The sequence below is a fragment of the Saimiri boliviensis genome, chromosome 7 (genome assembly GCF_048565385.1).
Source record: "Saimiri boliviensis isolate mSaiBol1 chromosome 7, mSaiBol1.pri, whole genome shotgun sequence".
NCBI classification, from domain to species: domain Eukaryota; kingdom Metazoa; phylum Chordata; class Mammalia; order Primates; family Cebidae; genus Saimiri; species Saimiri boliviensis.
In genome coordinates this window covers 67,030,820-67,047,757 of record NC_133455.1, presented here as the reverse complement: position 1 = coordinate 67,047,757, position 16,938 = coordinate 67,030,820, and the positions used below count along the sequence as shown (strand labels likewise).

The following is a 16,938-nucleotide window of genomic DNA, read 5'->3' as shown; positions in this document are numbered from 1 at the left end:
GGCCTCGCAAAGTGCTGGGATTACAGGCATGAGTCACTGCGCCCGGCCAGAAATAATTCTTTTAGTTTCCCTGCTACCTCCTCTATCACTGAGAGCACCTTTAGGGAGATATAATTACATAGTGATTAACAGCCTCAGCTCTGAGGTCAGACAGCCTAGGTTTAAATCCTGGTGCTCACTGGACTCAGCTGTCCAATTAGAAAATGGAGAAAACAAGATAATCAACTTCACAGGGCGGCTATGAGGAAGAAGATAATCATACATAAAGCTCTTAGCCAAGTGCCTATACAGTTAAATGTACAATTAAATGCTAGATATTCCTACTAGCACCAGCCACTGATTCTCTAGCAGGTTTTGCCCAACCTTTAATGCCTTTAATGTTTTTAAATGCCTTTAATATTTTGTCATTGGTACTGGAATCTTCTGCAAGTTATATTTTAAACTGAAGTTTCCTACAGTATCATTATCACACCTAAAATAACTGAGATAGCCCTAATATCATCAAATATCCAGTCAGTGTTCAAAAATTATCTTGAAAAATTTAACAGCTGACTCAAATCTAGATCCAGGAAGGGTGTGGTGGCTCACACCTGTAATCTCAGCACTTTGGGAGGCTGAGGTGGGAGGATCTCTTGAGCTCAGGAGTTCGAGATTGGCCTGGCCAACATAGTGAGACCCTGTTTCTACAAAAAGTAAAAAAAACTCAGCTGGGTGTGGTGGCATGTGCTTGCTGTCCCAGCTACTCAGGAGGCTGAGGTGGAAGGACTGCTTGCACCCAAGAGGTTAAAGTTGAAGTGAGCTGTGACTCCACCACTGCACTCCAGCTTGGGCAACAGGGCTAGACTCTGGCTCAAAAAAATGCAATAAAAATCTAGATCTAAATGACGTTCTTTCACTGTACTTGGCTGAGAGATCTCCTAAATATCTTTTAATCTATAGGTTCCCCCGTTGTGCTGTTATTTTTCCTTGTAAGTTATCTGTTTAACAATCTAGGCCATTTGTCCTGCAGCTTCCCATATTCTGGATTTTTTGGTTTGACTCTCCAAGGTGTCATTTAACATGTTCCTCTCTCCTCTGTAAGCTATTTTCTATAAGCCATTGTAGAAGCTATTATACCTTATTTTCTATAAGCTATTAGCTAGATCTAGAGGTTTGATCTGATTCAGGCTCAAATCTCTGGCTAGAATACTAACAACTAATGAATACCATCCTTACCATCCCTCACAAGGCACAGAACTTCCAGCTGTCTCTTTTGGTGATGTTAATTCTTTTTTTTTTTTTTTGAAACTGTTTGCCTCTTCTACTTTTCCAGGTCCTGTGTAGGCATTCCTTCCATCTCCACACTCCCCTCCGCCAACCCCAACACCATTAGGTAGATAGATTTTGGCACACACACATTTTTAGTCTAAAAAAGATGAAGTATTCCCTCTTCCAGAGTACTTGAAATTTATTCTGTACTCAATTTTATCCAATATGCAAGATCAAATTCAGTGTATTTCCTTAAATAGTTCCAGGAATTCAAGGCTGCGATGAGCTATGCACACACACCACTGTACTCCAGCCTGGGTGACAGAGCAAGACTCCTTCTCTAAAAAAACATAATGACTTTAAAAAAATCAACAAAATTGGACAAAGGACCTAAACAGGCATTTCTCCAAATACACAAATGGCCTACAAGCACATGAAAAGATGTCCAACATCATCGTCTCTAATATATTGCAAATTCAAATGCAAAGCAAAACCACAATCAGATACTATTTCATACCCACTAGGAAGGCCATAAAAAAATGAAAAAGAAACTTAGTTAAGTGTTGGTGAAGATTTAGAGAAATGGGAACACTTAGTGTATTGCTAGTAGGGACATAAAAGGGTACAACTCCTGTGGAAAAAAGTTTGATGGTTCCTTAATAAGTTATACCTAAAATTACCCTATAACACAGCAATTCTACTCCAAGGCATATAAACAAAATAATTGAAACAAGTGTTTAACCACAGACTTATACACGAATATTCTCAACAGTACTATTCACAATAACCAAAAGATACAAACTACCCAAATGTCCATCAAATGATGAACGGATGAAGAAAATGTGGTATATTTATGATGGAATATTATTCAGCCATAAAAAGAAACTACTGATATATGCTATAAAATAGATGAACTTTGAAAACATTATATTACAAGAAAGAAGCCACATATTCAGATTCTATGTATATGAAATGTTGGCCGGGTGCAGTGCCTCACGCCTATAATCTCAGCACTTTGAGAGGCCGAGGCTGGTGGATCACTTAAGGTCAGGAGTTCGAGACCGCCAACATGGTGAAACCTCATGTCTACTAAAAATATAAAATTAGCTGGGCATGGTGGCACATGCCTGTAATCCCAGCTGCTCAGGAGGCTGAGACCGGAGAATCACTTGAAACTGAGAGGCGGAGGTTGCAGTGAGCTGAGATCATGCCACTGGGAGCAAGACTTCATCTCAAAAAAAATAAATATATAAAATAAATAAAAATTAAAAATAATTAGTGGTGATGGTTTGCACATTATGAAGCTACTTAACGCTACTGAATTGTACAATTAAAATAGTACATTTTCCATTACAAATATTTTACAATTTAAAACTACCATAAATCCCTATTTGCAAAACAACATTTACAATATAATCTCAATAACAAAAACAAAAAACCTATAGTGTTTTTCAAACTGTCTTCTTACTGAATCTGTAGACTCTCCACCACCTCCATGAATCTCCCAACTCGCAAAGTGAGTTTTCGCTTTTCACCATTTTCTCACTGGTATCTAGCATGGCATCTGGCAAATAGCACTGTGCTCAATAAACCTCACTCAACAGATCTCAGCCTAGTAATTTCAGGGGCAGAGGTGGGGACTGTGCTCAAGTTGCTCAGCTTTTACTCACTTTATAAACATTTCTACATTTTCATTTTTAGGAATTCCACTGTTCTAAAAAGAAAGACAATTGTTAATAGCTACTGATCTAGACAACTGCCAAAATGTTTATGGAAACCTGAATCAGGTTAAAAAAGTCTGGCACTAAACTGTTCACAAAATAGAGGCAATGTTTGGCTTTGTTTGGCTTTCTACTGGGGTGGGAATGCAGTAAGTAGGAACTGATACTGAACTAGCAAAGTCCTAACTAGCCTAAATAGAAAAATCTTGCAGCAGTAAAGCAATCACATGCTATTGGTTGAAAGAAAAAAAGACCCAAGTTACATTTTTACCTTTTACAATCATCAAAATTAGATTTAAAAAAATACATTAAAACAAAAAGCTTTCAAGTACCCAAGACCTATAATAAAGTCAAATTTTACATGTACCAATGGTGGTATAGTATATAGAAAAAGCAAAAAAAAAAAAAAAAGCACTGGTAAAAAGCACTTACGAAAAAAATATAGCTGACTTAATAAAGGAAGCTATTTGTATGGTGGCGGGTGGGGAGAACCACAGATTTAACAATAAGACACTTGATAAGCTTGGTATTTAATTCCAATCTGGGAAAAGGTCTTGGAATAGGGTTTGCATAAGAGAAAGGTGTTTGGAAAGCCAGCTCCACACTATATCCATTCTACAAACTGCCTTTCTGACATTCTACTTGGAGACAAACCCAACCCTAGAGAGCTGTTTAAACAAGTTCAACCTTAAGTCTCAGGTTAGAGAATGAAAGCTTTGTTCTCACTCAAAAGAGCTGTTTGATGTTTATGCTAAGGAGACCTGTCACTGCAACTTAATTTATGGCTGACTGTAAATACCTGAACATCTAGCAAGGGCCCACCTGCTCCCCAGGAGAATGTCAAGGTAAAACAGAAATGAGTGGTATCATTATGAGGGGGTAGGTCCAATGTTCCTGGGACCTATGTGTGCAGACTCAGCTGTCATATTTAGACGATCAGGAAATTGCATTTCTCCTTTGATTTCAGTTTATGATGAACATGTAATACCACTGTTTTGTTGAGTTTGAATAAACATACTTCTGGTCATTAGAGCAGGGAAGGATATTTATCCTTGATATTTTCTTCCTGACCTATTTATTATACTCTGGACAAATGGAGAGGAGACAGTGTATGTCACAGTTTTGAGTAGAAAAGGGATACGAATATTGTTTCAGGCAACTGGGACAATGAAACAGGAAAAAAAAAAAAATCAGCCACACTCAGAATAAAACTAATGAGGTTGAGAGATCAAGTTCATTTGGCTGGAATAAAATGGGTAGGCGGTAGGATAAACAGATGAAAGAGGTGAGGTAGAATGAGAGATTATCATGTTCCAAGTAACTCTCAAATGTTCGCAGCATTTTTTAAGTGAGCAGGATTAAAATACTATATATACAAAGAATATAATAAAATTAGAGCAAAACAGAATTGGAATTATTTACCTAGGATTTTACTGAAAGGATGGAAAAGAAATGAATGAATTCAATTAAACTTACTAAGTACTTAAAACATGCAAGGCTTTGTATCAGGCCAAAGCCATATAATGAGTAAGCCAGCTCCACGCACCAGCTCTTTGGACACGGAGAGTGGGAGGAGAAGACAACTATCAACAGTGCAACTCCACACTACAATACAGACTGACGGCAACAGCAGAGAGGATGGAATCACTGACCGGGAGAACACAAGAGGACGAAGGTCCCACACTGGAGGACGCTGGGTTCGGCTAGGAGGAGAAGTGGGGAGAAGCATTCCAGAGAAAAGGAGAAGGGAAGGCAAAGGGCTGTGAAAAATCGTAGCTATGCTGGGTTCACAGTAAACTGACAGCTGCAACAATGTCAAGGTTCCAGCCAAACACAAGAAGAGTAAGGAAGTCTAAGACTGACTGCAATGCTAAGCTAAGGGGTCTGAAGTTGATCCTAGAAGCCACACAGCCTCCAGAGCAGACAGACAGGGTGCGTTTCCAAAGTTAAATCCAGCAGTAGGATGGAAAACAAATGGGAAGCTGAAGGCAGAGATCCTGGTTAGAAGGTCACTTTTACAGTACTCGCGGTACAAAGTTCGGTATTTAGAGCATGTTTTGGACTTGGATAGACTTTGGACCCACTGCTTAACTTCTCTATGCCCTAGTTTTCTCATCTGTAAAATGGGAATAAGAGCTCCTCAAAGAATAACTGCATTGAGTAAATGATATAAGTACTTGGCATAGTACTTTAGTACACAGTAAACATTCAGCAAATCAGATGCTTTCATTACAACCGTCACCTGAACTCCTCATAGTCTGTAGTAGTTGCAACAAGCAGAAAAAAAGCCCATTTGTGTATGAAGTTGTTTTTGAGACAGGATCTCACTCTGTCACCCAGGCTGGAGTGCAGTGGTGCAATCATGGCTCACTGTAGCCTCAAATTCCTGGGCTCAAGCTATCCTCCCACCTCAGCCTTCCAAATAGCTGGGACCACAGGCATGTGCCACCACACCTGTCTAATTTTTAAAATTTTTTTGTAGAGACAGGTCTTGCTATGTTGCCCAGACTAGTCTCAAACTCCTGGCTGAAACAATCCCCCATCCCCACCCCCATCTCAGTCTCCCAAAGTGGTGGGATTACAGGCAGGAGCCACTGTGGCTGGCGTCCATGTGTAAACTTCTAAAGGGCAAGGACAGACTCTCTCCTCAGAATCCCTCTCAGCATTCAGCTTGGTGCTAGGCACGTCTTGGATATGAGAAATGAACACTGACTGATTATAATTCCATCTTATCGTCTACAAATATAAAAGGTATATGCAAATATACACGAAGTCAATATATGAGGATGTGGGGCAAGGTGAGTCCTCTACTACCAAAAAAAAAAAAAGCCAAGAAAATACTTCAATTCCCAGATTCCTCAATTCAAACATCCCAAGCACTTAAAAAACTAATTTCCAAAACATCCACAATCCCCTTTCCCCTCCACTCACTCACAAATATCTAGAAAAGGGTTATAGGCAGTAGATGAAAGCCACATGTGGTCAAAGGACTTTTTTTGGGGGGGCAGGGGCGGATGAATTTTGCTCTTTTTGCCCAGACTGGAGTGCAGTGACACAACCAAGGCTTACTGCAACCTCTGCCTCCCAGGTTCAAGCAATTCTCCTTCCTCAGCCTCCCGAGTAGCTGGTATTACAGGCATGTCCAGCTAATTTTGTATTTTTAGTAGAGATGGGATTTCTCCATGTTGGTCAGGAGGGTCTCAAACTCCCGACTTCAGGTGATCAACCCACCTCGGCCTCCCAAAGTGCTGGGCTTACAGGCATGAACCACCACGCACAGCCTCAAAGGACTCATTTTTATTTGTGAGTGATGGGATGGCTGGGAACCAGGTCTCAAGTACCCTCATGCCTATCTTGGGGTGTTTCTCATTATTCCCCTCTTCTCCTTCACCATCACCATTTGACTCATCCCCACCATCCCCACCCAATACACACATTTTTTAAACCACCACCCATTTACCATTTCACAGTTCCTACAGGTCAGAAGTCCAGGCACAACATGAAGAGTGCCAGCTAGGGCTGCCTTCTCATACAGGACTGGGTCCTCTTCCAAGCTTACTGATTGGTGGCAAGATCCACTGTCATGCAGATGAAGAACTGAGGTCCCCATCCTCCTAGCTGTCAGCTGGGGACAACTCTCAGCTCCTAGACTAGAGTTCGCCTGCGTTCCTTGCCATGTGGCTTTTGGGATGGGCAGTTCACAACATGGATGTTTGCTTGCTTTCAAGCCAGCTGGAATATCTGATTTCCTCTGGTGCAATCAGCTGAGAAATCTCTCTGCTTGAAAGGGCTAGTTCAATCAGGACAGACCCACCATGATAACCTCCTTCAGATGGCTAAAGGTTAACTGATTGAGACCTTAATTCTACCTACAAAGACTAGCGTTTAAATACCTGGAACAGGTGTGTGTACACCGAAGAGGAGGAATCTTGGGGGAGTGAGGAGCAGAATGTGGGCTGTGGTAGGCACAACTGCCTTACATTTTATACTTCTGTTTATTGTCCATCTCACCTGACAGAAGTAAGCTGAGGGAAGGCAATTGTGTGTGTCTCCTTTGCTTTACTCCTGTATCCCTAACCCCTGTAACAACGCCTAGCATGACAGGTTCTCAATAAATACGTGACGTGTCAAGAGAACCTTTGGAGCAGGGGTCCCCAACCCCTGGGGTCACAGGCCAGTACTGGTCCACAGCCTGTTAGGAACCAGGCCACACAGCAGGAGATAAGTGGCAGGCGGGTCACATCAGCGGTGGCATTAGATTCTCATAGGAGTGCGAAACCTGTGAACTGCGCATGCGAGGCACCTACCTGGCATGTACCTCATGAGAATCTAACGTGTTTGATGTGCCTATTGATTTTTTTTTTTTTTTTTTTTTTTTTTGAGGAGTCTCACTCTGTTCCCCAGGCTGGAATTCAGTGCCATGATCTCCGCTGACTGCAACCCCAGTCCCAGGTTCAAGTGATTATCCCGCTTCAGCCTCCTGAGTAGCAGGGATTACAGGTGTGCACCACCACACCCGGCTAATTTTTCTGTCTTTGTTTTTTTTTCCCCCCCTTTGAGAGGGAGTCTCACTCTCTAGCCCAGGCTGGAGTGCAGCGAGCAATCTTGGCTCACTGCAACCTCCACTTTCTGGGTTCCAGCAATTCTCCTGCCTCAGCCTCCCAAGTAGCTGGGATTACAGGTGTGTGCCACCATGCCCAGCTAATTTTTTATTAATAGTAGAGACTGGATTTCACCATGTTGGCCAAGCTGGTCTCGAACTCCTGACCTCTGGTGAGCTGCCCATCTCTGCCTCCCAAAGTGCTGGGATTACAGGCGGCGTGAGCCACCATGCCCAGCCGTGATGTGCCTGATGATCTGTGGCAGAAGATCTGTGGCAGAACAGTTTCATCCCAAAACCATATCTCCCCCACTTCCCCTGCAGAAAAATTATCTTCCACGAAACCAGTCCCTGATGTCAAAAAGGTTGGAGACCACTGCCCTAGATCACCATGGTAGGTACTCACCATGCATATGTTTAGTTTGCAGTCTGGAAATGGGACTTCTAACTGTATTAAAATTCCAGTTTATCTCTACCACTTTTGTATACAGATCTAACAAAATACAGTTAGTGCAAATTTACGCACTTTTGTATACAGATCTAACAAAATACAGTTAGTGCAAATTTACGTGTAACCCCAATATCAACATTCATGGTACTTTCCTGGTCACTGCTGGCCATGCACAGAATAATGAAACATTCAAAACACCCACCACATGCGTTCTCAACTGAGGTCAAACAAGGCAACACCCTGCTTTCTTGTCTCAGCTGGCATACTGTAAACAAGTATCCTTCCTGCAGTATATTTAGTGCCATGCTTTTCATTGATGAATTCACTGTTTAAATGGTGCCCACAAGTAGAGCTGAAGTGCTGTCTAGTGTTCCTAGGCACAAGAAGATAGTCATATGTCTCACGGAGAAAATATATGTTAGAGAAGCTTGGAGGCTGGGCATAGTGGCTCACGCCTATAATCCCAGCACTTTGGGAGGCCGAGGTAGGCAGATCATGAGGTCAACAGATCAAGACCATCCTGGCCAACGTGGTGAAACCCCATCTCTACTAAAAATACAGATATTAGCTGATGTGGTGGCACACACCTGTGGTCTCAGCTACTTTGGAAGGCTGAGGCAGTAGAATTGCTTGAGCCCAGGAGGCAGAGGTTACAGTGAGCCAAGATCGCGCCACAGCACTCCAGCCTGGCAACAGATCGAGAGTCCATCTCAAAAAAAAAAAAAAAGAAGCTTGGTTCAGGCATAAGTTAATATGGCTGTTGTCAGTAAAGTTCAACGTTAATGAACCAACAACATGTATTAAATAAGGTGTCTTTAAACAGAAAGCCAGGCATAGGAGCTCATACCTGTAATCTTAGCCCTTTGGGAGGCCAAGGTAGGAGGATCATTTGAGCCCAGCCTGGGCAACAAGTGAGACCCCATCTCTACAAAAAATCTTAAAATTAGCCAGGTATGGTGGCATGTACGTGTGATCCTAGCCACTTGGAAGGCTGACACAGGAGTATGCCGGATCCCAGGAGTTCCAGGCTGCAGTGGAACAGTAAACAATAAAGATTTCAAATTTATAAAGAGCCACTCCAGTATTCTAATTTAACCTTCAAAAATAAAGATGACCTAAAGCACCACGAACTGACAATTCCATTCCACCTCAACACCCTGTGCTCCTGAGTTATGATGAGCACAGACTGCAACCCAATTCAACTCATGTTCCAAAATGCAACAAGCAGCTTCAACAGGACACGCTGGAAGCAGCAGCACGTCTCATCGTTTACTGATTCATATTTTGGTAGCAAGGTTACAATTAGCTCACCGGTGGAGAATAAACCTATTTATAACCCAGCAGTCCACCTGAAAGACATAATCATCTAAAAAGGTTCTTAGAGGAAAATAAAGTGCAGGTTCTTCCTGTACTGATTGCAGATTCCCAAGGTCCTTTTGGATAAAGTCCTCAGTCTCACCTTCCTGTGTTCACAGTCACCATTCTGGCCACTTCTCAGCCTCCATGTTCTTATGTAACATTTACATAGTGCCATAAACATTCCCAGAGTTGCGTAAGAATTAAAACGTTGCCAAACCAATAAAGCCTAAAGCAGGTCACTCCCTCCAGACTGTCTTTGATTAGCACAGGTATGCTGCCTAGTTGAGGAAGAGCCTGCCAGAGACAGAAATTAACTTGGGGAAATCTGAAAGGGGTCTACAAAAAAGCACAAAAGAAAATTAGCCAAACTGTGACATGCTGTACATCTATCAATCACAGAGTATGTTTTTCTGCTCCCTAAGATAAAAAAGTAACTCAACATTGCTTATTCACTGAAGTCAGAAACCGTGTCTAAAAATACCTCCCTGCCAACTGGCTATCAGTAAGTCAGTCTCACAAATGTCCCAATAAGAGTGACATAAAATATTTCCTTATTTTACAGAGGGAAAACTGAGGCAGTCACAGAAAGGTTAAGTTACTTGTTCAAGGACAACTTGTAAGGAAGCTAAGTTCTTTTTTTTTTTTTTTTTTTTTTTTGAGACGGAGTTTTCGCTCTTGTTACCCAGGCTGGAGTGCAATGGCACGATCTCGGCTCACCGCAACCTCCGCCTCCTGGGTTCAGGCAATTCTCCTGCCTCAGCCTCCTGAGTAGCTGGGATTACAGGCACGCACCACCATGCCCAGCTATTTTTTTTGTATTTTTAGTAGAGACGGGGTTTCACCATGTTGACCAGGATGGTCTCGATCTCTTGACCTTGTGATCCACCCGCCTCGGCCTCCCAAAGTGCTGGGATTACAGGCTTGAGCCACCGCGCCCGGCCAAGGAAGCTAAGTTCTAGGGTTGAAAACCAGCCTCCTCCCTCTATCTGGCTCTAACCTTAACCAGAGTAGCCATTTTAATATGTTTTATCACATCTGTTCCAGGAGCCGTTTAAACAAAACTAATGAGAGATCCTCTACAAGACTGCACTTCCACTGTACTTACAATCCATGTCCACTCAACGAAACTACAATGCTTGGCTTGAAATTAGATTTTTAGTCTGCTCACAAAATTTCAAAATGTTCCTATGAGAATGTCAAATGTCTTTTTTGTTGCTTTTGTCTTAAGAAATGAATGTCATGTTCTCTTGCTACTAATTCAATTTTACATTTTTAAATACTAATGTGAAAATTCCAAAGCCAGGCCTTAAAACATGTATACCTATCATAGGAATGCTATTTCTAACTAAAACTCATTCTCCTTATCACTGGCCTTTTACTAAGTCCCAGTTAATTCATTAATGAATAGAAATGCCTATCCCTTACTGCCCTCACAACATGTTCAAGTATCAGGCATCAGAGCTGCCTGACTCTGTCACTCCTCCAGCCGACGAAGGGGAGCACTATATAGGAAATGCAGGGGAGGGGGAAAAAAAAAATCAACTTCTTGTTATCCCACAGCCTCTATTTTCCCAGAACTGACGTTTTACTTTAAGCCTTTTGCAGCAGTGGTCTCCATAGCATGCACTATTGGCAACTAGACGTGTCCCGGAAAAAACTGTAGTGTCTGGCCAAGAAGTTTAAAGGCCCTAGAGAATGTTTGCTGGACACACAACCTAATTTCCAATTTACCAAAAAAAGAAATGAACTCCCTATTTTACCCACCCACCTTAACCCCCTCAAACACCCAGTTGAGGAAGGTTACAAAAAAATGAACTCTGCCCTATTCAGAACCAGTTGGATTATCAGTTAAACATTCTTAGCTAGGCTTATAACCAGAGAAGCCCCACAAACACTACATCAAATCAGCAGGGAAATGACTGTTAAAAATCCTGGATATATTAGGCGCAGGATAAAAATTCCTATGCGAGGAATGTAAAGATTTATACATACACACATAAAATGGCAAACCTTACAGGTTAAATCTCCCCCCTTTTTTATTCCCCCAGTAGAGAACATTATGGTACACATTCCAAAAACATGGCCCTTAATAAGGCCCTATGAACATCCTTAATCATGCAAATCATTATCTCACCACAAATGTCAAGCTCTGTTCATACAGCTTCACCATGTTTCTCAAACCCCACAGCACAGACACCTAAGCCACAGAGCAGTGAGGCCGAGAACACACACGAGGTGCTTAGGAGAAGCATTAGCCTGTGAACAAAGACCCCGCTGCACAGGCTCCACCACTGGGAACAAATATCAAAGCCGGAGATAATAAACTTGTTTTTGAGACTCCAAAGTGGCATAGTGTCTCTTCTTGACTGTCTGGTTTATGAAAGACGACTGAACCCACCTGAGAATCATTATTTTTAGTGGCGAGAAGAGCCACAGAACACACCTGATCTCCCACTGCTGGAAGGTTAGGGGCTGCTGAGAAGTCAGAGCAGCAGGCTTTGTACATCAGGAGCGAATACAGTCCTGATCCTCTCTCCCAGATCCATCTGTGGGTCAATAATCGCTTCAATATAACTGCCAAATATAACCTTCATCTGCTACCCCAAGGCCAAAACACATTCGCCACGACTCTCTTAAATGAAATATTTTAGGGTTTCATCTGCTCTTCTCAGCCCCCCAAAGCCTCATAAACAACACAGCCAGCAGAGTGTCCCGCAGAAAGGTACCCGCTTCCACAGAGAGGAGGGTGGGGATTGGAAGGTAAGGGGTGTGTAAGGGTGGGCGGACTGGGAAGAGGGATCCTGTAGGAAGGTAAATAAGTACTGACCAAGGGCCGGGGATACAGTCCAGTGGTGGGATCTTTAAATAATCTTCGGGGATTGGAGGCAGGTTCTAGGATTTCACCTGAAACGCATCCACGAAGTGATTAACTGAATGGGCCCCCCGGGGTAGGGTGGGGGAGGCGAGGCGGAAGGCAAATACACCTAGATTGAGATCAACCCTTGGGGAACTCGGTTCCATAGGGTTAGGGATTCCAAAGCCAAGCTCCAAAAAGGTTTAGGGGCCTCTTCGTCCCACTTCCTCCAAATAGCTTCCACCCGGCATGTGTGCCGGAGGGCGGCGGGCGGGCGAGGGGGGGGGGGATTGCCCCACTGAACTCAAGGGATTGAGTGAAGGGGAAATGTGACTCCCTTTCCCAGAACAGTAGGGAGGCAGGGGAGGAAGGGTAAGAAACACAAGTGCAGGACCTGAAGGGAAGGTTAGAGACCCCTTCCCCTACAGTCTGAGGTGAGCGGGCTCTCAACATCAGGATACCTCGGAAAGGCAAAGATCCCACCGCCCGAACCCCACAATCTTGGCGGGAGAAGGACGCCCCCCAGGAGCATCTGGAGAGATGGAAGAAAGCCCCCCGCCCCTGGACACAGTGAAGGGCAGAAACCATGGACCTCTAAACCTTGGGGCTGGAAGCCTAGACGCCCCTCTATGGAACACGAGGGCGCTGGAAGCGCGACCCCCGAGAGCTGCCCGAATCCAGTTCCGCCAGGAGCAGGGCTCGGGTCCCCAGGGGCCCGGCGTGAGCTCCGTCGCCGCCGGGCGGCCGCGCCTCGGAGGTTGGGGAAGCTGACTGGGGGTCACCCCGACTCCTCCGCGCCCCCCGCCCAGCCATATTGTGAGCGCGGGGAGGGGGCGCGCTGTAGCCCAGCGGCCGCGGCTCGAGGCCTCGCCCTCCCCTGGCCCTCTCCATCCCGGCCCCCGCCCCCAGCCCCGGGACTCACCCTGGATCCCCCGGGGCCCGGACCCGCCGCTGCCGGAGAGCAGGAGGACAACAAGGGGGAAGAAGGAGGAGGCTCCGGCCGACTCCGCCATAGTAACCGCCGCCGCCGTCGCCGCCGCCGCAGCCCAGCAGCGCCCAGCGCGCGCGCGCGCCTCCGGCGCCTCCCCTCCTCCCGCGGCCCGGCTCCCGCCTCCCTCTTCTCCGCCCGGCGCCGGCACGTGCGCTCCCGGCGGAGCCGGCGCCGCGACCGCCGCGCGCGCCCCCGAAGGGCGGGGCCGGGGCGCGCGCGGGCGCCCGCCTTAAAGGGGAGGGTCCCTGTTAAAGGAGTGGGCGGGGCTCGCGTCTCGGCCAACCTCGCGGATGGGTGCGGAGCCCGGCGCGGAGGAGGCCGGAGCCGAACGTGCAGTCTCCTCCCTCTCCTGCACCCCCCGCTGCAGAATTATCTTATCAGCGTCGATCCCCCGCCCCAGTCGAATATTCTACGAATCCCGTGCGTGTTCCAGTTCCTCCATTCCTGCGCCTAGGCTTAAGCCCCCGGCGCGTCCCCCGGGATCATCTCCGCGGTCTCCTAACTGGTTTCCCTTTGGCCTTGCCCGGTGCCAACCTCTGGACGCCGCAGCCTGTGAGATGGAATCGCGGCACGCTCCTTTTCAGAACATAGCGAGGCTCTTTACTGATGACGCTCAGTCTGGGTGAGGGTGCCGTGTGAGACATTCTGATTGGGCTGGTAGGTAGAACCCTTTTGGTAAACAACTGGCATTATGCTTCAAATGCCTTAAAATATTCATATCCATTTACCCAGTATTATCCCCTGTCTTCAAAAAATAATAAGAGGACAGATGTTTATCCAAAATGTTAATTTGCATATTTATCATTGTAAAAAGGTGGAAACTAAGTAGACAAACAATAGAAAATGTTAAATTATGGCCCATCCATATGATGGAACGTTATTTAATAATTTGAAATCATGCTTACAAAAAGTAATGACATGAGAAAATGTTCGCGGGATGTTAAATTTAAAAAGCAAAATGCAAAACTGTTCACAGTATGATTCAAATTGTATTGATAATATGTATTTATAGGAAAAAAAAGGCTGGAAGCATATTACCCAACAGTAACAGACGGTAGTTATTGCCAGCGTTTTTTGTTTTTGTTTTTTTTTACTTTTAACACTTCGATAATTTCTAAATATTTTTCAAATAAATGTTATTTTCAAATCTAGAAAAAAATGACTAAAAAGGTAAACAAATCACTGCATATCTTTCTGAAGAGTTCAGTTTTTCTTTTTTCTTTTCTTTCTTTTTTTTTTTTTTGAGATGTAGCTTCACTCTTGCTGCTCAGGCTGGAGTACAATGGCGCGATCTCAGCTCACCACAACCTTTGCTTCCCAGGTTCAAGTGATTCTCTCGCCTCAGCCTCCAGAGTAGCTGGGATTAAAGGCATGCGCCACCACACCCAGCTAATTTTGTATTTTTAGTAGAGACGGGGTTTCTCCATGTTACTCAGGCTGGTCTCCAACTCCCGACCTCAAGTGATCTGCCCACCTCGGAGTTCAGTTCCTTTAGCTTGAGAAAAAACTTGGTATCATGGAAAGGGCCAAATTTTTGCAATCACAGAATTCTGGATCAGAATTCTGCTTCTTACTAACTAGCTGTGAAAACTTGGGCAAGGTTTGAACCTCTCTAAGCAAAGTTTCACCATCTGAGCTATACGGGCAGAAAGGACGGCCAGGAGGTAGGGGGAAAAGTTTCTTAAATTGAATTCTCACCTTCTAAGTTTCACCAACCTGAAGAACTTCCATCGCCATATCCAGAAAAAATAAACCTGAAGACACACTCGCCAGACACAGTGTACACACAATCAACACACATAAAGTCATAGGGAGGCATTGTTTGCAAGTTGGTCAATGTAGCTGGATGAGCAAATAACTCTTACTCTGCTCTCCCTCATTGCCCTCAAATAGGCACACCCCACCCCATCTATCTCAGTGGTCTGCAATCCATGCTATATGCATCCAGCTGTGGTGCACACAGTGCTAGGTTACTGTGTTAGTTTCCTACTACCAAACTGGGTAGCTTAAAATAACAAATGTATTCTCTCACTGTTCTGGAGGCTAGAAATCTGAAACCATGGTGTTGGCAGGGCCATGCGCTCTCTGAAGGCTCTAGGGAAGAATCCTTCCTTGCCTCTTTTAGCTTCTGGTGGTTCCCAGAATCTTCGGTGGTGTTCGGTTTATAGAAGCATAACCCCATGTCTTCACACGGTTATCTTCCCTTTACGTATGCATCTCCGTCCAAATTTCTCTCTTCTTATAAGGACGCCAGTCATTGGATCAGGGCCCTCCCTAATCCAGTATGAGTGTAAATGATCTTAATTGGTTACATCTGCTAAGGTCTTCGTTCCAAGTAAGATTACATTCACAGGCTCCTGGTAGACACAAGTTTTAGGGGGATGCTAGTCAATCCAGTACAGTCACCAACCCCTGCGGTTTGGAAGGAAAGCCAGCCCCTCAGGAGCACATCTCTGAAGCCAAGGGGGAGGGAGCCAGGGGTCCCAGAGGGGACCTATGGTTTCTTCACTCCTAGACAGTAAAGTCAGCCACACAGCTAAATATACAGATCAGGGAACCAGAACACGGTCCACAGACCAAATGCCACCTGTGTCAGCTCCATCAGCTCACTTGATAGCAATGGACTTTGGGCAAGGTAATTTACCTCCCTAAATCTCAATTTACTCATCTCATAAAATGGAGCTAATAATAGTTCTATGTCATAGAGATGTTAGTATTGATAAAATCTGGTAATAAAGCATTTAGCATAATCTCTGATACATAGGAAGTGATATAAAAAGAATAGCTATCATCACCATGAGTCGACCTTCACTACAATCCTATGAAATGGTTGAGGCATGTCAGAGTGTGCCCCGATGAAGCAACTGAGACCTGGAGGAGGTAAGTGATTTGCCCAGGCTCACATGCAATTCATCATTACAGCCACAGCCACTGGTCCTGCACTTTCTTCAACACCACAGCATCTCCTGCTTTTATAGGGACTGGTCTTCAGGACCCAGCTGAAGGAAAATGAGGTGAAGCGGGGAAGGGGTTAGTCATATGCCTCACAGCCCATTTGTGAGAGTTTGCGGCATCTCCAGACTAGAGCTTTCCTAGGTGATGTGTCTACTTTCCTTTTTTTTTTTTTTTTTTTCCGAGACAGAGTGTTGCTCTGTTGCCAGGCTGAAGTGCAGTGGCACGATCTTGGCTCACTGCAATCTCCGTCTCCCAGGTTCAAGCAATTCTGCCTCAAACTCCTAAGTAGCTGGGACTACAGCCATGCACCACCACACCCAGCTAATTTTTGTATTTTTAGTAGACAGGGTTTCACTATGTTGGCCAGGATGGTCTCGACCTCTCGACCTTGTGATCAGCCTGCCTTGGTCTCCCAAAGTGCTGGGATTACAGGCGTGAGCCACGGTGTCCAGCCAATGTCTGCCTTCCTTTTAGGTCCTGCGCTGCATGGACACTGCCCAGTCCCTATCTGTGCCCTTCACTCCTTCCCACAGCCTGGCCCAAGGATGCCTCCTCCTAGCTCTCCTCACCATCCCTGAAGGCTTCAGTGTGTCCATTTCGTAAGCCTTCTTCATCTTAGGGCTGGACCCACATCACAGTCTATGAACTTCTTTTCCTTTCTCCTCTGTCTCTTTGTCATGAGATTCCCCAGAGCTAGCTGGAGTCACTTCTCCAGAAAAAAGTCTTACTCCTTAGTCCCACTGACTAGAGGGACTAGTC

The 16,938-nt window shown here is 44.9% G+C and overlaps 1 protein-coding gene across 2 annotated transcripts in view; it reads right to left on the bottom strand.

Moving 5' to 3' along the window:
• The window catches only part of ACVR1B (activin A receptor type 1B), a 43,094-nt gene extending 29,688 nt beyond the window's left edge, over nt 1–13,406 (bottom strand). The window contains exon 1 of one of the 2 annotated variants that reach the window (XM_039471833.2): nt 13,156–13,406. In XM_039471833.2, coding sequence (XP_039327767.1) covers nt 13,156–13,246 — 91 coding nt within the window. In that variant the 5' untranslated portion in view covers nt 13,247–13,406. Of the gene's footprint in view, nt 1–12,206; nt 12,970–13,155 lie in introns of those variants that run through there. The other variant, XM_074402659.1, reaches the window with a different exon arrangement.
• Nucleotides 13,407–16,938: the final 3,532 nt, after the last annotated feature.